This window comes from Dromaius novaehollandiae, chromosome 5, assembly GCF_036370855.1.
Source record: "Dromaius novaehollandiae isolate bDroNov1 chromosome 5, bDroNov1.hap1, whole genome shotgun sequence".
In the NCBI taxonomy this organism is placed as follows: domain Eukaryota; kingdom Metazoa; phylum Chordata; class Aves; order Casuariiformes; family Dromaiidae; genus Dromaius; species Dromaius novaehollandiae.
Genome location: NC_088102.1, coordinates 30,624,545 through 30,652,152, shown reverse-complemented (window position 1 = coordinate 30,652,152; position 27,608 = coordinate 30,624,545). Strand labels below are relative to the sequence as shown.

The 27,608-nt window shown below is 41.4% G+C and overlaps 1 protein-coding gene across 4 annotated transcripts in view; it reads left to right on the top strand.

The window, feature by feature from the left end:
* The first annotated feature begins 9,781 nt into the window (after positions 1-9,781).
* NPAS3 (neuronal PAS domain protein 3) overlaps positions 9,782-27,608 on the top strand; it is a 631,291-nt gene continuing 613,464 nt past the window's right edge. For 2 of the 4 annotated variants that reach the window (XM_064512372.1, XM_064512371.1), the window contains exon 1: positions 13,674-14,288. In XM_064512372.1, coding sequence (XP_064368442.1) covers positions 14,239-14,288 — 50 coding nt within the window. In that variant the 5' untranslated portion in view covers positions 13,674-14,238. Of the gene's footprint in view, positions 9,884-10,060; positions 10,418-13,673; positions 14,289-27,608 lie in introns of those variants that run through there. The other 2 variants (XM_064512370.1, XM_064512369.1) reach the window with 2 other exon arrangements.

Here is a 27,608-nt window from a genome sequence, read left to right as displayed (position 1 = left end):
GCTAAAAAGGCCTTGGCTCATCTGCTCCACAGTTCCCTCTCCCCCAGCATAAAACCCCAGGAAATCCTTAGTTTTGCTTTCCAAATAGTGCACGTTATATCAAAAGTGGTCTTCATCTTGGGTTTACTATATTTCTGAATCTTCACTTATGAACAGCGGTGGTTTGACTTTCAAAGATGCTGATCCCCGTGTGATTCTAAATGAAGTTAAAGGGAGATGCAGGAGTCTAATTCTAGTTTCTCTACAATTTTAATAGTGAGCACTCAATCCTAGACCCCTTTTGAAAGGTGAGCAGTAATTTCATCTTCCTCCAGCATCATAACTGAACCTAATAACGAATCAGTAGGCATCCACTTCCACGACCATGTTAAGCTGTATGTTTTAGATTATGGAATGGCATGTCTGTGTGATAAAATGTGCAATATCAAAATGCAGTCCAAATCTGAAGAAGCATTATTCACTAGTTATAAAGGTACATTCAAGTTAGCAATTTTTGCATGCATAAGGTATTTTGTTCCTTGTTTCCTATTTTTTCCAGAAAACCCTATTTAGGACTTTTTCTAAAGACCTTCCTAACTAACAGTGAAGATGGCAGAAATTTTAAACTCCATAAATCAGGTGGTCTGACTCCAGCCATGTGTGTTCCACTAGCCAAACAGCACCCTGTAGAAGAATGTACACAGTATATTAGAGATACTAGGACTTATAAATAAAAGGAAGACAGAATGATTTGCAGTGTTAAGCATCATCTGTTATAACAACAGGTTTGAAGAGCTTACGGCCTCTCAGCAGTCAAATTATTTTGGATTATTCCCACTCATGGAATCTCCCTCACCTAAAAAGCAAATGCAAAAAAATCATGTTAGTGGAAATAGTAAGGACCTGTAATAAGGATGTTCTGAAAGTTAAGAACAATTTTATTTAAGCTGAATTATTTCCATATCTTCATATATGCAAACTTTCAAGTATGTTATTAATGTATACCATGAAAAGTGTAAGATGTACAGTGAGTTCAAGAAAAATCCTAACCTTGTTTTTTCTACTTTGAGTGTTTGATATATCAACTTCAGTCATTTTATTAATTCAAGATTTTTTTTGCATATAATATCTTCTTTATTATGCAGATCTTCACCCCTTGTACTTCTCTATAAGCTGACAACAGCTGAATGAAACTCATTAGAATCCAAAGTTCTGTTTCAGAAAGAGTAATATATAATAGTATAATCCCGATAAATCTAGTCACTATATTTGGTTAGCATATAGCGAAGGACTGGATGCACAGAAAATCCATGTTATTGAACTGATAGTACAGAAAATAAAATGGACTGTTAGCAACATTCAAGACAAAATTTTAACTTTTCTTAATTAATTCAATGATTGCATTTGAATACTGGAGGAATTTGCGCTATCTGGTAGGGATATTGTCCAAAAGACTTAAAATTAGTTTTACCTGTATGTATGTGATCTATGTGTCTATGTATCTATGTATGGTTTAATTATTTGGGGAACAAATATTGAGTTAGTCCAGTTAAATTAAGCCAGTTTTTTTCTTATTTTTTAATGATCTCATAGTAGTACACACTTTGAAACAAACATTTCTTTCAGAAAATTGTTGCAGAAATTTAAAAGTTGCAACTAAAAACAAACACTGTCATTGTGCAGATGTTGTTGTTATTATAAAATCTGTTTGTATGAACTCTCTGATATTTCTTCTTGTTCCAGCCTGAAAAGGCCAAATCTATATTAAATGAAATATACTTGAAAACCTGTAGGAGGTTGTCTCCCAAATAAAGGACCCATGTAAAAAGAAATGAAAGTTTGGCTGTAGGAGTTCCCTTGCTTTTTCTTCTGCATTACATCCACTGGTATGGAGAAAAAAAAGGTGACACCCTTAGCAAGCAGTAACTTGTACCAATCAATCCTATCAGGAAGCTAGTAAAATAGTCAACAAATTAAAAACAAAAAAAAGTTTTGTACACATAAAGTAAATGCAGACATTACTGGATGTCAAGCTAATAAATACAAATGAGTAACAGTCTTGGGGGGGGGAGGGGGAGGAGATAAAAAAGGTACAGTATAACCTGTTCAGTGAATTTTGACCTAAGAGAAGTTATAATTTTTTTGCCTATACATCCACATATTGCATGCACTCTACATGTAACCATTATAAAAAGGCATTGAAACTTATGATGCCTTGAAGTTTTTGACCAAGAAAATAATGGCTAAATTCCATATTTAATGGAATAGTGTACTGATGACCGGGCAACTGTGTCTGATTTCCTTCAAAGAGTCCAGAAGTTCTTCATCCAATACATTGTCCATTCCTAACAGAGTCAGCCTCAAAAGTCATAACCACATTTTCTATGTTGTTCATTCATCTATATAAAAATGAGGGAATATGATCCATCTGGCAGTAAAAAGATAAAAATGTTAGGTAGCCTTTTTGGGTAATTTCCAGTGAATACAGTAAAGTCATCAACTTTATTTAGGCAGAAATTACTGTCCGGACTACTTTCTGCTAATGAAAACACACTTTAAAGTGGTGAGAAGACTTATGACCAAAGAACAAAAAAGGAATTGACTCTTAGAGATGGGGTTCAGCATGTTCTGAATTTGGTGCAATTTATGACCAGTCTGTGAGCTACCCTACCTGTGAAAATAAAGGTCTAGCAGTAGAATAAAAAGATCTCAGATCATTTTCCTGTCTTGTCAAAATGAAAGCCTCAAGAAAGAAAATTCTCGAGTGAAAAATAAGGACACTTGGCTGGGTGCTGCATGTCACATTTAGGTCACATTTATTCAGTTCTTCTAACTGGTTACTATAGTATGGGTAGCAATGACAGAAACGGAAGTTATGTGGAAGCAGGTCTAACTTGGAAGTGAATAAAGCTATCTTTTGGAGCTTCTTGATGGGCCATCTATAAATACTACAGAAAAGTTGGTTTGTTTTTTTTTAACATGAGAGAACTTGCCTGAAATGGAAAGAATAAGATTTGAAATGTGTTTAAACTTTGAAGGCCTCCTATGAGTAAGCTGAGCACTTAAATTGCTTGATTAATAAAAATAAATTAAAAAAAAAAAAAGGAAGGGAGAATTTGGACACTCACAGCTTCTTAACAGTGAGAACCAAAACTGTGGAATAATAAATAACTGTAAATAAGAATGGTGCTCTGTCAGAGATTCCTGTTTTCCGAAAGGCTAGCCTGCACTCAAGTCTTTGACACATACATTTCCTTAGGAGAAAGATTTGATTCTTTTTGGAAGAACACTAGGACCAATGATCAAAGTATTTATTTCTGACTCCTATATACGCTTGAAGTTTTAGAAACTGTTAGCAGAGTCCCAGCATTACATGGCTGCCCACCTGGGACCATGCTACGCAGGAACACAATGCACTATTGTCTTCAGTGAATGGAAAAATAATGCTGTTAGCATAAAGCAGAGAAACTGTGGAGAAGCATGGCTTCAAGGACCCAGCACAGCTTTAAACTGCCTCCGATGTTGACCACCCCTGCTGCTGAGAGAGCCCAGCTCTGTTACTTACCACACTGTTGGCTTTGGGCTGACCAGGACTTCCAGCCTGCATCGCAGGGCAGGACACGCGGGTACGAGTAGTCTTGCCAATTTTGATGTTTCATGCTCACCGCTGCATGACTCAGCAGAGCACTGCTGGTAGCCACCAAAGAAGAGAGGTGCTACATTGAACTGTACTAGGCTTGTCTCAAAGAGCTCAGAGAGTAAGCTCCGTTCTTTTCATGTTGTGTATATAATTAACTTGGATTCATTCATCAAAAAGGAACTAAGAGAAACAGAGCATGTTTGGTTTCTGTTTCTTCTGAATTAGATGGGAAGGACTATTCAGTAAGGGAAGGATAAGAATCCTCCTCTGAGCACAGAAAAAAACATTAAGCTGCCTATTGATGCTGTCTTTCCAGGAGACACCAACAGCTGCTTCTGCAAATTATTTTGATTTGGTAAGACCAACACAGGCTGAAAATAAAGAAAAATAAATAAAAGGGAAAAGCGTGTTGATGAGTCCTTTAAAAGTTGCACTGATCTTATGGACAAGCAGCACCAAGGGAGATTACTAGTCCACAAATCTGAATGTGGTAAGGGCACAGGATACTGAAAGACACTTAGAAATTCTGGAGATAAAAAGCCTCAACATGATTTGATTTTCCATTTACTTGAATTAAGGTTCTTATCAGACTGGTATGAATCAGTTTTCTTGTGGAGGAAGCAGCAGCACAATTCAGTTGTGGTCACTGTGACCCCCAACCTGATGCCAACGAAGTAGCAGACTATCTTACTTTGGACATACAACATTCATCCTGAGGAGGTGGGAAATGGATATCCATGTGTTAAAAACTGCCTAGATTAATATCAGAGAACATGTGAAGTTACCTGCTCACTGCAGGAGCAGGTAGAGTCCGGAGAAACTACCTGGCTGTCCTTCAATCTTCCACTGGAGCGGCTGGACAATTTGTGAGAGATCAATGCTTCAGAAATCCTCTGGTACTAAGAGCGTAACCATTAAATAAAATTTCTGGCCAGAGCAAAGGATACAACACAGGAAAAATTAACTACAATGCAGTCGTCCTAGCCTGGGAAAATTAGCTGTCCTTCATCATTACATAGTAGGCCAGAACAGCTCTTTTGCTCCCACATAAGCAGGGAATTAGGATAGCTGACAATTGAAAAGACTGATACTGCTTCCCGAGATAGCTCCGGTGGTCAGCATGGTACCTAGGTACCTTTGGATGTGCGAGCAACATCTCATCCTTCCTGCACTGTGGACTCACCACCCTCACAACGCTCTTGGCTGCCAATACCAATGAGCAAGATCTTAAGATCAGCCTCAAACCATAGCTGTAGTTTCCCAGTGGCAGCGCAGTGTGCTAATCGTTGAGCCATTGAGATAGCCCAGTAGGGCATTCTTCTAATAGTTTTTCTAGTTCTTCCACTGATGTCCTTATACATCTTTTATGATTTCGATAGTGATGCTACTTTCCCCAGGCACTCTCCTTCTTTCTTACTCTGTGCTTGCTTTTCCTTTGAATATATGGGGGGAGGGGGCTACCTTAATCTTGCCCTTCATTCCCAGGGCAACCTTTCAGAAAAAAACCTTTCCCTGCTCTTCTAGCCCTGAGTGCATGTCAAGGATTTCTAAAGATGGAAAATATTTGAGTACTTCATATTTAAGTTTTGATGGTCTTTTTCCTGACTTCATGTTCTATTTAGAGGTATTCTTTCTTTGTTTTTCCCTCTAAATAGATGAACAGCCAGTTCTTTTTGATTTAAAATTAAACTCCAAATATTTTCTTTAAACTGCACTCATTGGTTTTACAAAGAAATGAAAACAAAATGCAGCACATGACATCATTTGAAGCAGAAAATTATGTTATCTTCCATAGTTCTGGAAAGAAAACTGTATTTTTAAACTGCAGCTCTTCTCTAATGTGCACTGCTGATAAATAGTGAAAAGAAATTCTTTCCTAACTATATATTTCTCTCACATTATACATATATTAATTCCTTTGGGAATAACTTCAGCAATATAACTTGAGATATGAGGTAGCTGATACATGTGAGGTATTAATATGAAAAATATTTTCACTGCATGTATGTTATAAAGCTCTTGGAATACAGGTCAGTTAAAGAATCTCCCTATCTCTGTTCTGCCCATAATTTTTTTCCTGCACGGTCCATCTTCTTTCCTTCTCCTCTGTTATTTCCGCTTCCCTTCTCATCTTCCATTCACTATCATCACAGGGTTCCTTTTGAGGAGCTCCTTTTGCTTCACACTAACAACACACATTAGTAGCAGCAACTCAAGCAACAGCAGACACTTGTAAAGATGGGGAGTTGTAAAATAATAAATCGAATATTTAATACTTAGACAGAAGATGTGGACTTTATCTACACTTAATGGGTGGGGAGGCTGATTACTCATTCATAGCTACGCCACTTGTGAATGATGAGGTCACCCCTATCTGAGGAAGATAAATGCCATATCCTGTTATGACATATTCTTTTTATATAAAATTAGTTCAATTTTCTCACGAGTGAGGAATCAGTATAACTAAAAAAAAAAAAAAATCATTTCAAGATAAAGGCATTTTTCTACTGTAATTCATTAAATATCCTATTTTCATTTTATTTTATTTCTGTTCTGTGTTTTTCTATCTTATCCTGTTCTACGTATAGTATTTTACTCTCTACCTAAATGATATCTGACTAAAGTGAAGCAAAAAATTAGATGATACAATGAAGCTTTGTAGCATTCTCTCTCCTACCTGTCACAAGCTCCTTCCAACAGCAGATAATGAAAATTCAAAGTCAAACCATTTAACTTTAAGTAAATGGAAATGAATTTTCAGAGAAGAGATATTTTTTCACCTGTGAAAGAAAGGAACAGTAGTACACTGACAATGAGAATAAAGATATAATATATAATTGTGATAGATATATGTAAAGCATAAATATTAAATGTTATTATATTACTGTCATGTGTTTTTAATTTTTATCTTTACTATGTTTTTGCCTTAAGAGAGGAAGATCTACAGCACATTGTAAGAAACAGCAGCACTATTCCAGAACATTTCTTAGCTCAATCAATACTAAAGCAACTTGCAGAATATCTTAAAATAGTATGCAGTATTTAGACAAAAAGTATGTCATTCAGACACTAGAATCTGTCAATAATCTGACCAAAATGAGAAATAAACTCAATTAAAAATATAGGGCTTGATTCTCCTCTCATTTGCACTAGCATACTGCAGTAAATTCATTTAAATTAATCTTAGTATGTTGTAGCACTGGTGAAAAACAAGGAGAATTGGGCCCACACTATTTAATATGGCACAGAGTATAAGCTTGATGATGGATATTTTCACTGATGGACAAAATAAGATACAAGTCTCAGAAACTCTTACTTTGTTTCACTATTGTTCAATTAATTTGGGAGAAAACATATGAACAATCAAAATGGACTGCCCTTCAGTTATAACATTATTTATTTGGTATCTTTTAAGGGCTATGAAAAAGAAAATGCTTCTGTATTCTGTAGGCATTCACAAACCTACCTTTGAATCCTGCTAGTCTTAGAGCATACAAAACTATCTGTCAGTAGTTCTACTGACTCGGTGAGGCTACTCGTGTGAGCAAAGTCACCAGGACTGGCTTCTTGGTTACATAAGCAGTTAAAGTAAGATATTAAGCAATAGTCATAAACAGTCTTACTAAATGTCAAGGGAGTCTGGTTCTGCTCATGTGGATGAAAGCTGGTGAAATTCAGGACTAAGCTGAAACAAGCTTGGCTAAAGGCAGGCTTTCTATCCTGGCTGTCCCTTTGAAACATGAAAATCTGGTTAGAGTTGCCACTGCAGAGTAGAGAGTGACAATCAATGGATGGGGACTTCTAAATGATTACCTCCACTCTACTGCCTGGCCATACATTGACAGACAAAACTACTCTAATGGACTGATCATTTGGAAAATGGCTACTGCCCACATTTAAATTCCTTTCAGTGTTATTCCATGGCCAATTAGAGTAGTATCCCAGCCTATATTCATGCCAGTCTTGTACTATATTCTAAGAAAAAGGAAAGGAGCAGCTCACAAGTCTTTAATTATTCCTCCAGCCATTTATTGACCTTCTCTCTAAAGGCCATATACAGGCCTTCATCTGCATGCAAAGTTCCTATTGACATCACTTGGACAGCCACAGGCAGATGGAGGGTACTTTGTAAACCTTACATTTTAAATATGTTGTAGGAGAAAAGCGCCGAATTTGCAGTCCTTTAAAAAAGTGAGCAGCTTTATCTAATGTGGTCTTTAAACATGGGGTTTGATAACATTTTTCCTAGCAGTAACATCCCCCTTCTTCTCCACAAGCTATCTAACCTACACGTTTCTGTAAAGCCTTCATATTTAACACTCAAACAATTGATGTCCCTATAGTATAAACAGGATAGATAATGAATATAAGTGGGATAGAAAATTAATCCTACTTGCGAGGAAAGAGAGTCATAATTCACTTAGGCTTCTCAGCTCTTACGTTATGAGGTCTTCAGCTAACTCATGGGATCCATTCCACATCCCACAGATGCTCATTATGAATTCTTTTTATGTGCAACATGTGGGGACTAACCAGTTTCATATCTCCTGGTATTAGCTGCAATCCAAAGCATTTTGTATTAAAACAGAATGCAAACACAGATGCTATTTAATACAAAGGATTTGAATGCAGCCTCTGTTTTAACGTAAAGTTGGTGTGTCTTAATTTGGTTTGGAACAGAAATGGAAAGAAAAGTCAAGATAAGAGGATATTGTTAGCCTAAGAGCCAAGCTATGCTTCCAGGAGGCACACAGTTGCATGGGAAAAGGAGGGACAGGACCAGCTGACAGCTCTGACTTACAGCAGTAAAGGTTATGATGCCTTTGGGGTGATGGGACGGACCGGGACATCCGCTCACTCGGCAGTGCTGCCACGGCCCTCCCGAGCACCCGGCGCATCCCAGGGCGCAGCCTGCGCTCTGTCCCACGCCGCTCCTCCGCACCGCGGCCCCCGCGGGCCGCAGTTTCCTCGGGAAGCAGTCGGCAGCGCAGCTGCTGCGCGCGCAAGGTGCACTAACAGCGCGCTGCTCCTTTTCCAGCTGTCCGGTGACCGGACTGCTCCCCCACACGTACAGCTCCACAGTTTAAGCTCCGGCAGCGGCAGCGCGCAGCTACAGGTCGCGGCGCCGGAGACCCCGAGGAGCAGGGCGGCGGCTGCCCTTGCGCGGGGAGCCGCGGCGGGACGCTCCCGGCGGAGGGCGGCCCTCCTCCTCCCCCGGCTGCCGCGGCTCGCCGAGCACCGCGGGCTGCGCGCCGCCCTCCTCCGCTCTGCCCGCAGGCCGCCCGTCACCGCGGGCTCGGGGAGGCAGCGCGGCCCCGCCGCCGCGCACCGCGGCCGCCAGGCTCTGCCCCGCGCAGCGGCTGCGGCCCCACGCCGGAGCCCGCGGAGCAGCCGCGGGCGCGGGGCGGGGGGCGGGCGCGGAGGGGCGCCGCCCACGCGCGCTCCCGCTCGCCAACTTCCCGCGCGCCCCGGCCGCGCGCAGCCTCCGCGCCCGCGCAGCGCCGCGGCGGCGGCCCCGGCCGCGGCACAGCCCCGGCGGGCAGGCGGAGCCGCCGGCGGCGCCGCGCCGGGATAAGCACTTGGCGGAGCGGGAGCAGCCAAATCCGCCCGGGGCGCAAGGTGGGAAGGGCTGCGCGCAGCCCTCGGGGCGGCACAAAGGGCCGCGGTGCGCGGGGGCGGCCGGGCCGCGCCGCCCTCCCGGCGGCTGCTGGCGCGGTGTGTTCCGGATCCGGGGGACCGGTTTGCAGAGGGCTTTTGCGCAGCCCTCGGCGGTATAATTGATATGTTGAAGCAGCAGCAGGGATCAGTGCGTGCACACACACCACACACCTTACAAGTTTGACTAGCAATAACATTGCTGCACACTAGGAGGGGAGGAGAGTCAGTTCCCTATAATAGGGAACAAACTCTGCCATTGCACAAAAGCGGCGCATTTCCTCGCTTGTGAAAACCGTTCCTTCATAAAAGAAAGAAAAGAGGAGGGGGGGAGCAAAAGCAAGTTACCAAGAGCAAGAACTTGTGCTGCAACAATCCTCCACTCTTCCTCTCTCCTCAGGACTCTGGGAGCAGGGATATTCCTCCGCCCTCCCCCCCGCACAGTTGGCGCTAGCCCAGACTGTGGTCAACCGCCTTTATTATTACTTCATTGAGACAGAGAAATCCTCTAAGACTTGCATTTTGGGTGGAGGGTGGGGGGTGGAGGGACGAAAAGGAGGAGGGAAAAAGGCAACATTTGCTGCACATCATTTTCACTGCACCGCTAAAGTAATTGCGCCCCCCTCTCTCCTCCCCGTCCCTCCTCAGCTTGGATTTTTCTCTTATATCTACAGCTTCAGTGGTATAGGCATACCCCCCCCCTTTTTTTTTGGTGGTAGCTGTGATATCCCCCCCCCCCCCCCCCCCCAGTCTTCACGCGTTGCATGTTTGCAATTCGGTAAAATCCCCCCCTTTACCCCAACCCCCCCAAACTCCTCTCCATCTCAGCCCAGCAGCTCACATCAAAGCGCCCTTCTTCACTCACAGTGGCCGCCACTCACTAATGGGATTGCAGCGTGCCTGGCTCTGCTGCTGCAGCCGCCGGAGGGAGAGTCGCTGCTGCTGCACCTCTTCGCCCAGACGCGCCGGGTGCTGAGCCGCGGGGATGATCAGGATCTTCCCGGATTTCAGCGTGCAGGTGACGGCGGCGGCGGCCGGCGGGGCGGCCGGGGGGGTGCCGGCGGCGCCGGGCATGGGGCGAGCTGGCGCTGCGGCCAACGGCAACCCGCAAAACGTCCAGGGCATCACCTCCTACCAACAACGGTGAGCACCGAGGGGAGAGGGTGTGCGGCTCCTCGTGAGGCTCCCTCACTTGCTTTTTCTTTGTGCTTTTGTGTTTCTTTGTTTTCCTTTTTTTTTCCTCCTTGCTGTTTGATTGCTGGGGGGACTTGGCTGGAGGGGAGTTCTTTTTTTTTAATACAGCATCTTTTAAAATGCACTGAGAAGTAAACACAATCTCCTAGTTTTGTCATGGATGAGCTGGAAAGAAACAATAGCAAAAAAAAAAAAAAAAAAAAAAAAAAAAAGTGAGACCCCGGCAGCTTAGCTTGGCTGCTGCAAAGTTTGGGATCCGGTCCGCTCATCCTCTCTAAAGAGGAATTTCTCAATGTCAATGCCTTGTGCAAATCCCAGTGTGTGGCAGCCAGGGGGATAATTGATCATGGTATGCTGATTGATAATTTGCTTTCAACCAAGAAAGGGAACAATTTTCACTTGGGGTTGCACACTTGCAATTCCACATTGTAGTTTAACAGTATTATCATGTCACCTGTTACTACAGGCAAATATAGCACGAAACCCTAAGTATACTCAGCACTGTTATTTTTGCATCTTAAATGCATTCTAATGCAAATGCACGAAATTCACAGACAGCGCGTTTAGGAGGCAAACCGTAGAAAGTTGGCAGTAAGTCATAATGAAGTTTAAAGACCTTCCTCATTCCCCCTAACAATTCATCGATACGTGCTGGTACTAACCTGGCGCTCAATTACCTGGCATTTCTTTGTGCTTCTACGTTGCAAAAACCTGAAGTTTGAATCTGTTAGTTTTCTCTTTGATAAGCTTATAAGCGAAGCCGAGCTCTCAGAAAAGTAGCTGACAACAGATAAATGTAGGCTGAAATCCGAACAAAACATTTACATTTCTCTAAAAGCAATAGAAATGGCACTGTCCCAAATATCTTGCTTTCCAATATTGCATTAATTTAAATACTGAGAAAAATGCTGTGTAATCACCAATATTCAAACTAAATATCTCTCTAACATAAAAGAAAAATCACAGGAAGTTTTAACGTAATATTTCAAACTTAATTGTTGTAGGAGCCAGTTTTAGATAATCGATCATCGCCTGTTTTATTGTTCAGCAACTTTGAGTTGCTTCCTCTAGTTTTGGAAAACACATGATGTATTTTCCATTTGATACCCAGGATAGAAAATGTTTGGTGGTAACTTTTGGAGGTTTTATCTAATGAAAAAATAATAGGGCACTGATACTCCTGAAATAATCCCTGATGATGCCTAAGCACTTTCTTAGATAAGGAACATTTGAAACTAAGTCTTGCTTTGCTCAAGCAAACACACCGACCTTTCACATAGGAAAAAAAAAAAAAAAAAAAGAGAGAGAATGTGAGAGATACAAAGAATGGATTAAAGTTGATTTCTTTCCATGGCTTCTGTATGATTTTTGTCACTTATAAAATACTTAAATTACAATGGAAACTGATGGACACTTTAACGAGGAAGTACAGGCAGCAGTCACAATAGTTTAGTCTGTGAAGTGGGGAAGTCAAGGGTCAGAAATGTCAGATTGGCTTTTAGACAAATGAAAGAGACCTCTGGAGACTTTAAGTTAAACAGAAATATATAGACAAGGCAGCATGTGAATTTTTAGTACTTTGCGTTTAATAGTTTGATTATGTCAGCCTGTAATCAGGAAGAAGTTATAAAAGCAATACTTCTGTGACAAACTACTAACACCTCTAATCCAAATATTGCTTAGCAGATATTCAAGTACTTTGACTAATAGGAATCCATACCAGTCTGGATGTCTTGTGCACTAACTGAACACCGGAAAACATTTTTGCACTTCTTCCAAATTTTAGCTATATATTACCGCCAAAGCAACGTCCTTTACGTTGAACGATCCTTCTACGTGTTGTCTGGAAATGCTTAAAATATAGCAGACACCGGCGCCTTTTTACGCTATGGCGAAAACCGGGGTGACACCTGTTAACTTTTTCATTGTCTGTCTTTCTGGAGGCGAGGAAAGAGACTTGCCGGGAAGAAACGGCATGTGATGCTTTTTAGATCCCCCCTCGCCAGGGCTTCACCTCGGCCGGCGCCTCTCACCGCCGTGGCGTGGCTCACGCCCTCGGCCTCGGCAGCACCGCCCGCCCGGTGGCACCGCGCCGCCGCGGCCGTGCGGGCTGCCGCCGCCGCCGCCGCCCGCTCCGCTCCGCTCCGCTCCGCTCCGCTCCGCAGCGCGGCCGGGGCGGTCGGCGGCGGCGGCTGCCGCGCCGGGGTGCGCGGGCAGCCCGGGCCGCTCCGCGGGCCGCTCGGCCCAAAGTTACGCCGACCTCGGTGCTCCCGCGGGAAGAAAGACTCCGGCCTCCGGCGCGCGGACGACGCCCGCAGCCAAACTTTCAGGTGCTTCGCTAACTTCTTCCCGGGCGCTTTCGCTCGCCGCTCACGCGCGCAGTCGTGTGCCCCCCCGACCCCGCGCCTCTGGAGGTGTCGCAGAAAGGTCTGTCGTGAGTAAATACCGCGACCTGCGGGGCTGCTCCTTTCCCCGCGGGAAGCGGCTGGATTTTTCCCGGGGAGCAGGATCAGGCCCGGGAAGCTGAACTTCCATGGCAGCAGCAGAACAGCCACAAAGTTACCTTGGAGATGGAAAGCTTTTAGCCAAGGAGTGATTTCTCGTTTAAAGGCTCTTTGAGCTCGGGTTTTCTTGATGTCCTGAAAGAAACAATTAAGATAGCGGTTTGTTTTCCCCGCTCCTTTATTTCATGATTAGTTTCATAATCTCCAATAAAATAGCGTGAAGTACTACACTCTTTCCCAACAAAGCGGGTCATCACTCTCTGTTAACATTTCCAGCATTACGGCCTTTATTCAGCGAGTACTCGCGCGTACTCCAGCGCAGGGCGTGCACACACTCGGGGGGGCCGCCGGTGCGCGGAGCCACCCGCGCACACACGTGCGCGCGGCCCCGCGGGCGCAGGGCAGCGGCTCCCGCTGCCGCCCGCGCCCCGCCGCGCGCCCGCAGTGCTTCCGCGCCCGCGGAGTCGCGCGCAGGGAGCCTCTGTCCCCCGCAGCCCCTCTGCCCTGCTGGAGCCGGCTCCGGAGGAGGAAAGTGTGCGAAACTGCAACTGAGTGGCGGTGTTGCGCCGGCAGCGGCGGCTGCGCCCGCTGCACGCAGAGCGGGAGCGGAGCTGGGGAAGCAGCTGGAAAATGCCCAGAAATACTTTCACAGCGGTCAAGCCCGGAGATCCCCGGCTCCCCTCCTCCCCTCCCCCGCCCCCGCCCCGCTAGCCCTGCGGCCTGGCACCCCGCGCAGCCCGGCCCGCGGGCGCGGGTGTGTGTGCGCGTGTGTGTGTGTGTGTGTGCGCGTGTGTGTGTGTGCGCGTGTGTGTGTGTGTGTGTGCGCGTGTGTGTGTGTGTGTGTGCGTGTGCGTGTGTGTGCGCGCGTGTGTGTGTGCCGCACCTGCCGGGCGATGCCAGCGGCCGGGCTGCCCGCCGGGGCTGCGCCGCGGCTCGCTCTCCCCGCCGCCGCCGCCGCCGGCCGCCGCTGCCTGCGCTGGGCATGTCTCTGGGGCCGGCGGGGCCCCGGCTCCCTCCGCTCCTCGGCTTATGGACGGCGGCAGCGGCAGCAGCAGCGCTAGCAAGCGGGCGAGCAACCTGCACCAGGACTGCGCGGAGGAGCGGGAGCCCGCGATGCTTTGGCCTCAGTACTTTTCCTTAGCCTGTCTGGCTAAGCAGGGCCATTGCTGCCGCCGCTGCTGCTGCTGCTAGACACACAACACACACCAACATCAGGAGGGGGAAAAGTAAGGGAGAGAGGAGAAAAAAAAAAAAAAAACCAGGAAGATGGCGCCCACCAAGCCAAGCTTTCAGCAGGATCCTTCCAGGCGAGAACGGTAACACTTTCTCTTTATTGAACCTGCAGCAGCAGCAGCCGCAGCAGCGCCGGGCTGTGCCGCCGCCGCCCGGGGCCGGGCTGGCTGCCATGCCGGGTGGGGGGACCTGCCCGCCGGCACCGCGGCTCGCACAGCCGGGCACCGGCAGCTCCCGCTGGTGCGTACCGCCGCCGCGCAGCCGGCACACGCAGCCCGCACACGCACACACACACACGCACACGCGCAGGGCGAGCCGCGCAGCCCGCTCGGCAGCCGCACCGCCGCGGCTTGCAGCAGCCGGTGCTTGGCAGGGCGCGTTGGCGAGCGGGTGTGTGTGTGTGTGAGTGCGGGGGAGGCGGGGGCCCCCCCGCCGCTCGGCGGCCCCGGGGGCAGCGGGGGGGCGCGGGGCGCCGCGGCAGGCCCGGCTCGCCGGGCGCAGGGGCCGGCCCCGCCGGTGCGGTTCAAGTGCGGCTAGGCCGGAGCGGGGGGGTCGGCGGCGCCTCGCCGCCGGCTGCGCCCGCGGGGCAGCGCGGCCCCCCCGGAGCCGCGGGAGCCGCCGCCGCGGGCGGGCCGCGGGGCGCCGGCTGCCCCCGGGGTGGGCGAGCGCGTCCCGCCCGCGGAGGCGGCGCGGGGCCCCGCGGGAGGGAGCGAGGGAGGGGGCCGCTGCCCCCCGGCTGCTGCCCGGCCGCTCGCCTGCCCCCGCGTACTTTTGTGGGGGAGGCTGCTTGCTATTAATCTGCTCTGCCGCTGACATGAATCGCCCGTAGCGGATTTGTTCTAGTAAAGTGAATCTTTCTAGAAGTGACTGGTAGGAGAGGAGAGTAGAAGTTCATGTGATGTTACTTTGTGATTCTTACAAAAGTATTCAAAGCTCCATTGCTACATTGCCACGAGATGCGTGCCCAGAAGGAGAGCAGCTAAAGGGGTTGGGGTACCCTTCCCTTTTTTTTTTTTTTTTTTTTTTTTTTTTTGCGTTTTCTCCCTCTTCAGCATTACAAGTGAAATTGGGGGGAAAGGGGGGAGAAAGGGTCTTAGTCGTGAAAGTGAAAATTAACATTTAGACAGCTTTTAAAAGTAGCTGGATCATGTATTAGTTTATATTTCACAACACAAGTAGATCTGAGGAATATTGAAACAAAAATAAAGTGTAGGGAATCAGGTTCATTTTAACCTTAATTTAAAACATATATTTTAATACTATAAGCATTTCTAGTATCATTTCCAAAAAAAATCACAATTTTATCTCAATAGCTATACTATTTTTCATAAGGAAGCAGATTGCCCAGTATCAGAAAACCATACATTTCATATTCATCACTAAAATGTTAGTGCAGCTGTGTTAGATGCTTTAGTATTAACTGTTGCACTTTGACGAGGCTATATTGATACGTAGCAGAATTTGGAGATACGTGTAATGGGAAAACACTGCATCCTCAGAAGTCAATGACTTAACTTACAGATTTTTGTCTTTGGCTATAAATATTTTTTAAAATTTCCCATCAGTGGCTGCAAAGGCATTTCTAAGGCATTAATAACACTTATATCAGCACACTCTCCTCCTGTAGAGTTCTTTGTTGGAAAAACAATTTGTATCAGTAAGCCCCCCCCCAACACAGAATTTTGCTGTCTTCTTTCTCAGAATGGTACTGTATTAGTACTAAGTGTATTTGCCAGGATAGCTTCAGTAATCTCTCCAGCAGAAGCATATTTGTGTGCCATTTTGGGAATTTCTCTGAGATAGGAATCTTGAAGATAGAATTAATTTCTAGGGGAAACTTCATAGCCTGTGCATGAGTGCTTTCTTTATCACCTGTCTCCATTTGGCATTCGGAGAAGGTAAATCAAAGTGCGCGATTTGTTATTCTGCTCCACTTGAGAGCTGAACTAAATAACACTTGGTCTGAAATTCTGATTGAAGTTGTAGGAGGATATACTGTATTTAATTTAATGCCCTTTAATAGCATCTTCTTGTTCAGCTCTGATGCTGTCATTTTAAAGGTTGGATCAGAGTAGTTTTTCCCTGTAGGGAGTGGGAGGAGTAATCATTTCAGGGGAAAAAAGTACTCTAAATTCCTAGAACATGAATAGCCACAAGCTTGGCCTAGCATCCGAGCAGTTGTTTTTTGCCCTTAGGGTTCGCATTATTATTACTCTTTACAATGCTCTAAACAGTTTAGGTGTAAATATTACGGCTAGAAGCTGATGATGTTTGTGTATCAGAAATATCGTCAAGCTACGTGTTCCTCAAAAAAAGTTTTTGAAAAGATGTGACAGTGCTTCCGTAAACAGGCACTCATACATTTTCCTAAAAGTTATGTAATGTGCCCCTGAATTCTTGCATGTAACTGTTTATTTAATGTATCTGTATACATATCCTTTCAGCTGTATGTGCCAAGCTATTTGAAATACAGGCACGTATCAGATATTTAGGGGGTTTTACAGTTTCTTCTCTTAGTTACTAGTTTAGCAGACCAGTTCTCAAGATTAAGAATCCTGCGAGTGAACTTTGTGTACGTTCTTTGTTTAGTCTTCATTTCCACTATATTTAGGTTGATTGTCCATTTTTCCAGCAAGAGGTTAACAATTACAAAACAGATGTGAAAGGTAGTAGTCTTTAATGCAAACAAACACTTGAAGCATTTAAAACTTTTTTTACCCATTTAGATTTTGAAAGAATGTTTGAAAAGTTACACCCATAAATTTGTTTGATTTTCTTCTAAGCTCTGTTTGCAAATTTTTACAGTTACAGTAGCAGCTTAGAATTTTTCAATTGTGTGGATCTATAACCAAGAAAATTAAATAGACAGAAGTGTCATGCATATGACATGCCAGCACTGATTTGTAAAGCATATCATAATATCAGAGTGCTATTGGTTTAAAGTAAAAGAGAAAAAACCCTTCATTTTGGCATTTCTTTCTAGAGCATGAGCTTAAACATAGCAGTGATAAATGATGATATGCATTGTCTAACACTTGCTTTTATATAAATAGCTCCAGAAGATTGCTTAAATGATAATCGAAAATATGAAATAGGGTGGCCTTCATATCACAAGGCCAAGGGTCTACAAATGGAAAAACTGAAATAATGAAATATTTCCAAGGCAACAGACTGTCAACAAGAACAGTAATGCATGGGCATATCATAGAGCTACCAGAGAGGATATTAGATCTTATAGCTCTAGAGCCAGGAGTTATAATGACCTTTATTAAATAGAGCCCTCCCACATTACAACAATCTTTCCGATTTCTGATTTATGGATTAGCAGTCATACTACTCTTCATAATTTGAAACATTCTCCCACCATATTTGATTTGCTGCATTTTTCTCCACTGGAATCATACATTATTTAGAGCTTACATGAGAGTATTGATCAACAAAAGTTATATTACACATTTTCAGTAACTAATGGGATTCTAAATAACAAGGTTTTGTCTACAGCACTGTTTCTACATTCTTTGCAGCACAACTATTTTTTCCTTACGAGAACTTATAGCCAGGTAACTAGTGTTATACCAGCGTAATGCTACTATAGAGTAATGCTATGTTATAAATATATTATAAGTAATTAGAGAGTTGTGTTAACAGATTACTACAGCACCGAGAACTGTAGGCGCTTCTAAGAGAATATCAGGATATATCGTGAACATCCATCTCCTTTTATTAGTGTCTCACTTGAATTTCAGAGTCTAATATATTGGCAGTTTCAAATCACATTTGTTTGAAACTTGGCACACAGGTTGCCAGCCCAGATGTGAATTTTACTGCCTGAGTGATGTAAAACAGTTGTTGTAAATCGACAAAGACAGAATTTTTTATCATTCTAGGCATTTGTTTCATGAACATCCTTGCTAAAAAGTACAATTAGTTTAAATAAATGTTTGGTTCATAAAACTGTCTTTGTAATGATACCTTCTTTATTGGAAAGTACATTCTAAGATAATGTTTTTGAGTATGTGATGCTGACCATGAAAGTTAACTGTTATCATTTTATTGACATTCTGGGATTGATTCTGCTCCCATTGATTCTGTTCCCTTTGAGGTCACTAACATGAAGCCCATTTACAAACGTAGCAGAATTTCATTTGATATCAATTAAGTAATTGTTTTCTAGAGTTTAATGTAATGAGACCAGTTCCTGAAACCTCATCTGATATGACTAAATCTTACATTCAGTCGTCCCATCAGATTCATTTTATACTATTGTCGGTAGTAGTTCTTGCAGGTGTAACAGTGCCTTGTGTGAGATGAGATTGCAGCATTAGTCAAGTTGTTTTAGAATGTATCAAACTGAACTTGTTCTGTAGGATGCCTGCCTGGAAATTTGTTTTTATTTTTTAAACATAAGATATTTTTAAGGTGCTTAGCCAAGACTTTCCTTTTTTCCCCTCAAACATTTGTTTGTTCATCTATTTATTTATTTATGCTTAGTGTTTGGCTTTTTTTTTTTTTTTTTTTTTTTTTTTTTTTTGAGGAGCTGCCAAAGATTTATGGCTCTGAGAGGAAATGTTTTGAAATTTCATTTCATAATAATTGCATTTTTTCAGAAGAGGCAATTTCTTCCTGTGTAATATTTATAAGGCTACTGCATGTTATCTTTAACATACAAAGTCCCATTAGTGTGAATGAGGTGCGTGACTTCTTGTTTAATAGAACTTTGCATAATAAGAATAATTTGTAATAATATTACATTTTGCTGCATAAAAAGATGTGCCATAGCAAGAATAAAATGGTTGCTGGCATGTCTTATATGACTGGAGCATTGTTCTGTGACTAGCTCGAGCAGTAGTTTCGCAATACACAAAGTCCTAGTCAAATGAATAGGACTGTTGTGCCATTGATTTGAACAGAACTTTGTGTAGTAAAAATATTCATTAATTTTGTGTGCTATAATGGTATATTACACAGGATAAAAAGGGTATGGTAAGGATAGGATAGTATTTGTATCCATAACTTGGAAGACTGGACCCTGTCTTTGGGAGAATATTGAGTTCAAATTGTACCTTAATCTTTAAAAAGTTCCAAATGAAATTACGCACATAATTAAAGTATACTGCAAAGAAATGAAAGTGAGGATAAAAGTATTTTACCATGTAATTCAATAGATACAAATTTGTTATCAGAGAAATGACAGTGGCAAACTTTAATGTGCTTTGTGGGAGGAGAACTGGACCTTTCATCTGTGTATTATTAAAAACACAAAAGTCTTGAGATTCTCAAGTAAAAATGGAGCAGTCCTCAAGAAGACTCTGATCTCAGTCTGCTGCAGTGAGATACTGAGAGTTATGCTAGCCCTTACCCTGCACTCTGCGTGCAGGCAAGAGTCAGTCACATTAAAGAACAAAGTGATATGTAAAGAAGAATTTGAAATGGATTATTGAAAGTAGCATTTGAAGATTTGTTACAGGCTGTTTTCCCAACATCTTCTGTGTTGCATTTTGGACTTTCAGTCTTTGATTATATCTTGTCCTTTGTCTGTTCTTGGGAAATTCACACGGATGCCATACAATGTCTGAAGAAGATGTTAGTATTAATACTTAGTATTTTTGTAAAGTTACTCCTTTATGTAGCTCAGTGTGCTTTAAAAGGTCTGCAACATTGTTCTACGAGTTTTACTGATGAGAGTGTTAAGGCACAAAACATTTTTGAGAATTGGCAGAAGTGACAGAAGATGTCAATGTTAGCACTAGGAATAAAATTCTAGCCCCCATTTTGACTGCTTTTTCAAAGATTACACTGCCTTCGTTAGAGAGATTTACATTTCTTTTGCAGGCAAAACCTCCACTGAAATAAAGTGCTTTCATAGAATAGCTTGATTGCAACTTAAAATTAGCTGTTAGCTTGATATATAATAGAAGTTCAACACTATGTTAAATAATTTAAGTGGAAAAGTACTGTTCCACTACCTGCAGGCATCTTAGGTTTACATATGTATATAGTGAACTTACGGGATATAGTCTGAATAATATGTATGTATGTAATCTACAGTAATGTCCCTGGGGCTTGGATTTTCCGAAGAGCCTATTGGATTTGGGCATCCAACACACATTTCAGTGAAATATGGGCACCTAAATCCCATAAGCTCCTTTTAAAATACCTGCCTGGGAATTTTGTCTCCATAAGGTATATGGAATAGGCTTCATTACACATTACATTTTTTAAACTGAATTTTATTGAGTAGTGAATAGTCTTTGAACAGTCAGTTTGGATTAAATCCTAAAAGGTTGTAGTTTTACTTGAATTCAGGCACAGAACCATTACATTGATATTATGATTGCACGGTTTTGGGTTTTTTTTCCTCTTGCTTATGCATCATGTTTGAAAGTCACATCAGCATTTACAATCAGTTTACCTACCCCCTAGGTTTATGACTTAGGTGGTTCAGAATTGTCCTTTCAAGACTGTAACTCATTTAGCAAAAGTGTAACATACCAAATTTTAGAGGAATGCTTGTTAGAAAGCTGTCCTTTCTTAGAGATGATGAGAGGCAGAATATGTTACTTTGTGGGGAAAAAAAATGTAAGCGGACTGTCTTCATAGGTCAAGGTTGAGGTCAACAGAAAGAACTGAGTGACTGAATCTTTACAGTACTGGCAGTGGGATTAAAAAAGGAAAAAAGTCTTGAAAAAGAGAATTGCTGCCAGTGGTACTTATCCTTCAGCCTTGACAGCTGCAAAAAAGTAGCTGATTGTATTTGTCTGAGTATGGTTAGATGTGGGATTGGCATGTTTGTTTCACCTTTGCATAAATTACTAATGGTATGGACAGGAGGTTCTGAAAAAAATAGCATTATAAAAAAGCAAAACTGTTTTCTCTTGGTAGGTAACAAATAAAATATGAACATAAAAAGAGAAACAAATGCTTTGGGCTGCTTTATTTATTCATTCTTTTGAGCTGCTACTCTGATTTACGGTAAAACTTGTATTTCTTGTGGAAAATCAAAAGTAAAGTAATTTTTTTCAATGGCAGAATGAGCTAGATAAATGGTACTTAAGTAGCAGTGTTTGAAGGATCCAAGTAGTTTACTAAAGTATCTTAATTAATTGGATGTTCACTTTAATAGTGAGGTTTCCTATTTGTAGGCAGTGCTGTGTAACAAGAACATATATTTGATACGTAAATGATATATATGAGTTGAGAAGGCCAATTTTTACTCAAGATCTATTTTTACTAAAACAGCTTTTTCAGGTAGAAAAACAACAAAAATAAATGGAGGTGACAGAAAATGCGTACTTCAAATGAAAGGAATGCTAGAAAAGATAAAGCAGATTCCAGATCTTTCAAACATATATGCCATTTCTTTTATCAGTCACTCCATTTACACTCAAATTCGGAAACTAAGAGGAGCTGACTTTGCTCTTACTTCTTTGTTAACAGACAGAAAAATGCTTTTCTATAGGACTGTGATTTGGAAACTTACTCCATTCTTTCTGACAGCAGCTCGTTCAAATTTTTTGTTTTTGCATCACTTCTAAAGATCAGAACAACAGTCCATAGGATGTAGCAAACACTGCAGATCCCTTCTTCTCCCCAAAGAACTGACTTAACAATACTGAATACACATATTTGGAAAAATTCAGTATTTAGATTTCTTTCATCATTTAAGAATCCTTTTGGAGTGGGTATTTTTTTTATTGCTGCTTAATGGTTTTGTGTTACTATTGCAAAAAAGTATTTAAAGTCCTGCCGATGACTTATTTTTTCTTGTGGCAATTACCATATATTATACTATTTGTTTAGTTCAAAAGGGAAAAAAGCAAAATGATTAAGGGAAAATTGTTTTCTATATGGCACAGTATTCCACCTGAAAAGCAAAGTTAGAATTCTTTATATTTATTCTGCTTGTACTAATTGTGAGGAAAACTTTTAAAAGATACTCCGTGCAGGTGTATGCATGTATACTGTAAAGTGTAGGCATATGTGGTATATTAGATAAAACAGTATATGTATTTGCTGAAAGGACATAATGCTAGTTGATTGTCTTCAGCATGCTATAAATGTCTTACTTTAGATAAAGTTAAATGTAAATACATGCATTGCAACAGTGATTTTTTTTTCCTAATGCTGTGAGGGAAAAGTAGGCTCATCATTTTTTTTTTTGCACATTTTTATTGTTCTGTGTAAATGTAATTTGTTAATCCTGTGAAATTTGTCATAGATAAATTTGCTTGGATTATCTTGTCACCACCGTATCTGCATTCTTTTGTTCATTGCTTATTCATAATTTAACAGTCTGGCAGTGAGCCTTTTTGGGATGCTCACAAAAGATATATGACCTCTACCAGCTGCTACTATAACCTGCAGAATGCACAGCAAGACATTAGAAACGTGAGGATTCCTCTACTGATTAAAGTGCTCTTCATTTAAACAGTCTGTTCATAAGAAGCTCAGGAATCTTTGTGGGTAGCAGTTTTGATTTTTCTTTTCTCACAAAATTAGTTCTAACAGTGGCTCCCCCCCCCCCCCCATAAGAAAACTAACATTGAATCTTAAGATGGGGGTGCTTTGCTTTCAGATGGACTAATGGAAATTAAATCCCTCATTATACATGCATATGTATACGTATGTGTGTATGTGCATATACACATTTGTGTGTGTGTGGTTTTACAGCAGGAAAAATTATTGCCCATGTGTGATATTTTAAAATTAACTCTCTGTTAGGATATTTTTCAGCACATATTATTATCCAGTACTAATTTACAGAAGAGTTGTCTGATTTAACCCCACTTTTGCCCCAGCTTCTTACAGATTGTGTTGTGTAAATACTCAGTATTATACAGTACACGAAAGACATTAAATAGAATGTTACTTGAAGTGTAACAACATTTTAGATTTTCATTATTCTCCTGACTCAGTTTAGCATATAATTTTTTCCCCCTTTTTACTTTTTTTTTCTTTTTATCTGCAGATCAGCTTGTGAGTAATGGCTAGTTTTTACCTCCCCTTTGTGCTGGCACATGATTATAGTTCAAAATAATTCATTGCTAATCCATGCAGTATTGGTTCATCTCCATCACTCTGTTTTGTGATTAGAGCCTCAGGCCTGTAAGAACATCCTTCTGCACAGTTTTCTATCCTGATTTTCTTTGACTGCAACCCATATTTTAAATAGTTCTATCATTATCACATTGACCTACCAATTCTCTTACATTTTTCCAAAATGCACCAATTACAAGAAATTAATATTTTAATGAGATTATATTTCAAGGGTTTGTGGAAAATAGTTGTTTTCCACTGCAGTAAGTCTCCATCAGTGGTATATAGATCTTGGTTTGTCTCAGTCGGCGATGGAAATCTGACCTGAGTTTTTCATTTTTCCTTAGCAGTCTGAATTTCCTGTGTACTTATTTCCATTGGGTGTATCAAGAAGTCCAGGATTTTAAAAAGAAATGCCATCTCTTTTTGAAACAGACTGTAGTGGAATAGTAATTACAGTCTTGTTGTTCTTAACACAATGTTTCAAACAGTGCTGGTGTAAAATGAAGGCCATGGAGGAACTTTTAAAACCTATAGGGCCTGATCCTACTATGCTCACTCCTGCTGAAGTCAGTATTTATTGGGTCAGATATGAAGTGAGATGAAGTTGGAGCTGGGCTTACATAATATAATGATATCATACATTGATCTGATTTAAATGTAATATTTCCAGATTATGAAGCAAATCCATCATTTTATTTCACATCAAATAATACCAGTTTTATGAGGAGGTCATCTAAAAGATTTTTCAAGACTTTGTTTCAGCATTGAGTAGTCCCGTGTTCCTTTTAATAATTACTTTCATCTCATTGTAGCCGTGTGTTTGAAAGTGTAGGTCAATAAGGATGATCGCATTCAGAATTTCATGATCTGTGTAGTGGAACAAATTGAAAGCAAAGCCTGTATCAATCACTGTGAAGGGAGGGTTAATTGTTACTGCTTCTCAAGCCTCTGGACAGATAAACCAGTAATGAAATACTCATTGCTCTGATATGCGAATGGTTAAGGATGAAACAATGGAAACAGAAGCAGTCTTCAAAGATAACCAAAAAAGCAAAGAAAAAAGAATAATCTGGACTAAAGTAAGATACTGTATATGCTGTGTATTAACATTTTAAAAGTAATATTTTTTCATCTAGTACAGTCTTCTAGTAATGATGTAAGACATGCAGAATGTGTTAGGTTTATAAAGTGAATACAAAGTATGAATATAAAAGCTGTACAGTGCAAACAATTTGAAATGGCTTACATGAAGTCTGGACCCTAGGTAAAAGTAACATTTCTAGCATTAAGTGTCTTTTTTTCTTTGTTTTTCATTTGTGGTACTGTTAAGTGGTTTTCTTTTTTTTTTCTTTTTTTCTTTAAAAGCACAGCTGTATTTACTAAATCCAGTGTGTTTTGTTTTCTTGTGAAGTCATTTTAAAGCATTTTGTCTACAGCCAACCAGGACACTAAAGGAGTGTTTAAAGATAGAAACAGCAAAATAAAAATGAGTGCAACAAACAAATTATGACATTACAGTAAACATTTAACTATTTCTAGAATGTGAACTTAACATTTAAACGTCTGTTACTTATATGTTGAAATATATGCAAAAATATTTAGCCAAATTGAAGTCTTAGGCCCATGACAATCATCTCAACACAGTGGGTAGTTCTGAAAATTAATGAGAATGATAATACTGTAAAGACTGTTCCAGAGTTTGCCCAAATTCATTATCTAAGACTCTTGTTAAGAACATCTCAAAGAATTTTAACCAGGAAAATATATTAATGGTTCAAAAGCATTTTTCAAAACGGTGATTTATAAAAATATAATGGAATTATATATGCAAGAGCTATAGTTAGAAACACAAATAACAGAGGAGTAGCACATTATGAAGGAATATTTTCCAATAGCTAGAGTACTTGGCATTGATTTCATCCGTAGGTGTCAAGCTTTCCTTATTGATTTATATTTTGGGATGGAGGAAAAGAAAAAGTGAAAGCAACTTACAAAAAATATATTTCTGACTCCTTGTTAGTTACTTAATGAGGCCTATAGCTGCTAGAAAGCTAAGTAAAGTAATTAATAATTTTAGAACTGGTGTAAATATCTTTTAGACAATTGAAAAGCACTTTTAGGAGGAAGGGTGATGAGACACATCTTTAGATTTCTCTTCAGAATGTGAAGAATTTCCTGTTGCCTGTTTCCTGATGGGATTGACGCAGCTGTGTATCATATGGAATGAAAGAGGAACCGAGTGTCTGACTTTGTTTTATGCGAGTCCTCTACTGAAGAAAGTGTATGTGTGGATTTTGCCTTTTTTTAACAGATCACTGATATAAATGCTGTACAAAATTATCCAAGTGAGAGCTAATTATAATTAATTTATCTATTTTTAAGGGGCAAAAACTTTTAATAACTAATGTATATTAGTTAGGAATGCTTCTTTTCCTGTATGCAATGAAAAAACCAAAGCAGAATGCTTGGAAGATGGCAATGTCATTTCCATTTGCATTTTCAGAAGTTACTGATATGTAGGAGTGTGCGTGTATGTGTGTGTGTGCATGTGCAAATGTGTAGAGCATGATTCAGTAAATAAAAATGCGAAGTGAAATTATTTATTAAAATGTACTTGTTGGGGAACAAAGCAATTTGTATATAGAGTTTCTTGCTCATTTTGGCTGCTGTGCTATCTGTAGCATATCCACAAAACTGAGTTTTGGTGGGAGATGTGACTGCAAAATGGAGAGCGAAGGGAGCACCCCCCATTTTTTTTTTAAAAAAGTAACTTTGATCAAGACTATCCCACTTCATGGATAGATTCTTTGAAGATAATTCAGAGTGGGAAACTATATTAATGGAATTTATCAGTAACTTCCTTCCACAATGAGAGGATGCTGAGCAGAATGTGGCTCAACTGCTTAACTGATCTGAGAATGGGTGGAGAAAAGGAGATCCAGATCCATAGCAATGGTGCCTCCCTTCCACTTGTAGCATGGTTCCTGCTGGAGGCAGGAGCTGTGTCTCCTGAAGCTGTTCAGTGCGGTTCCAGGAAGAATGCGTCAGTCAGTATTAAATTCTGATCAAAAGCCTGTATGAGGCAAATTCAGTTGCCATATGCAAAGCCTAGGAAGTGCAATCATAGGAGTGAAGATGCTGCTTGATATCATCCTATGGTCCTACACTCCCAGAGCAGAAGCACCTTATAACACAAATGGGGAGTGAACTGTGATGAGCAGAAGTAGTGCTGAGGCCACACTGAAAGACAGAGCAGACGTGTTTGCCACTAAGCCCTGTGATCCCATTGGGTTGCTTCCAAGACTGTCTCCACATGCAATATATTGACTTCCAAATCATGCAAATTGCAGTTTGAACTTTAAGTTTTCAGGCACTCAACCTATCAGTCAGCTCGGAAACAGCTGACCATGCCTTTTTCTTTTTACCCTGTGACTTATTTGCTCATGTCCTCTTTCTGCTGTCTTCAGATACTTAGATCACTTCTTCGGTGCATCCTTTGGAGGATCTTTCTCATTCACCATCAGCTTCATGTGGGAGTTCCACAAAGTGTTGTCTCTCAGCCATCCCCCCTTTTTTCCTCATTCTACTCTTCATCTTTGCATAATCTTATGTGGAAACAATTCAAGTATCAGCTCTTTGGAGATGACTCATAAGCCCATGGCATTTCTGTCTCAGTGAAAGTGTGGTCTTGCTTCTCTGTCATCTCTTCTCTTATTTCCTAGCTTAGACTTGCATGATCAAAACAAATCTACAGTTCTTTCCAAGCCTTCCATCTGCTTTTTAGGATAATGCTGCCATATTGCCTGTTAGGACAGGACCATAATTTGGAATTCTCACTGAGGTACACCTCTCCCTCATACCTTAACAGCATTTAAAGAGGTAAATAGAATATTAGGAATTATTAGGAGAGAAATAGAGAAACAAGCAGAAAACATAATTATGCCAATCTGTAAGTCCACAATGTGTGCAACCTGCAAATGGTGTACTTTTGTTCATATCATCTCAAAAAAGACACTGTAGTTGGAGATAAGGTACAGAGAAGGACATGAAGGCTGATCAGATACATGGAATGAGTTTTGTAAAAGGAGGAGAACTTAGTAAAATAAAATACTTCAGCTTGAAAAAGAGATGACTGACAGGAATGGGCTATAATATCATGCAAGGCCTCAAGAAGGCAAGCCATGAGAAATTATTCATTAATTCTAATAATATGAGGACAAGGAAACATCCTCTGTAATTCTCAGGAAATAAGTTTAAAACATTTAACAGGGGTTTCTTTTCCTCCACACAACATACAATTAAATAGTGGAATTCCTTGCCCAGAGGATATTTTAGACATCAAAATATGAATAGGTTCAAAAACA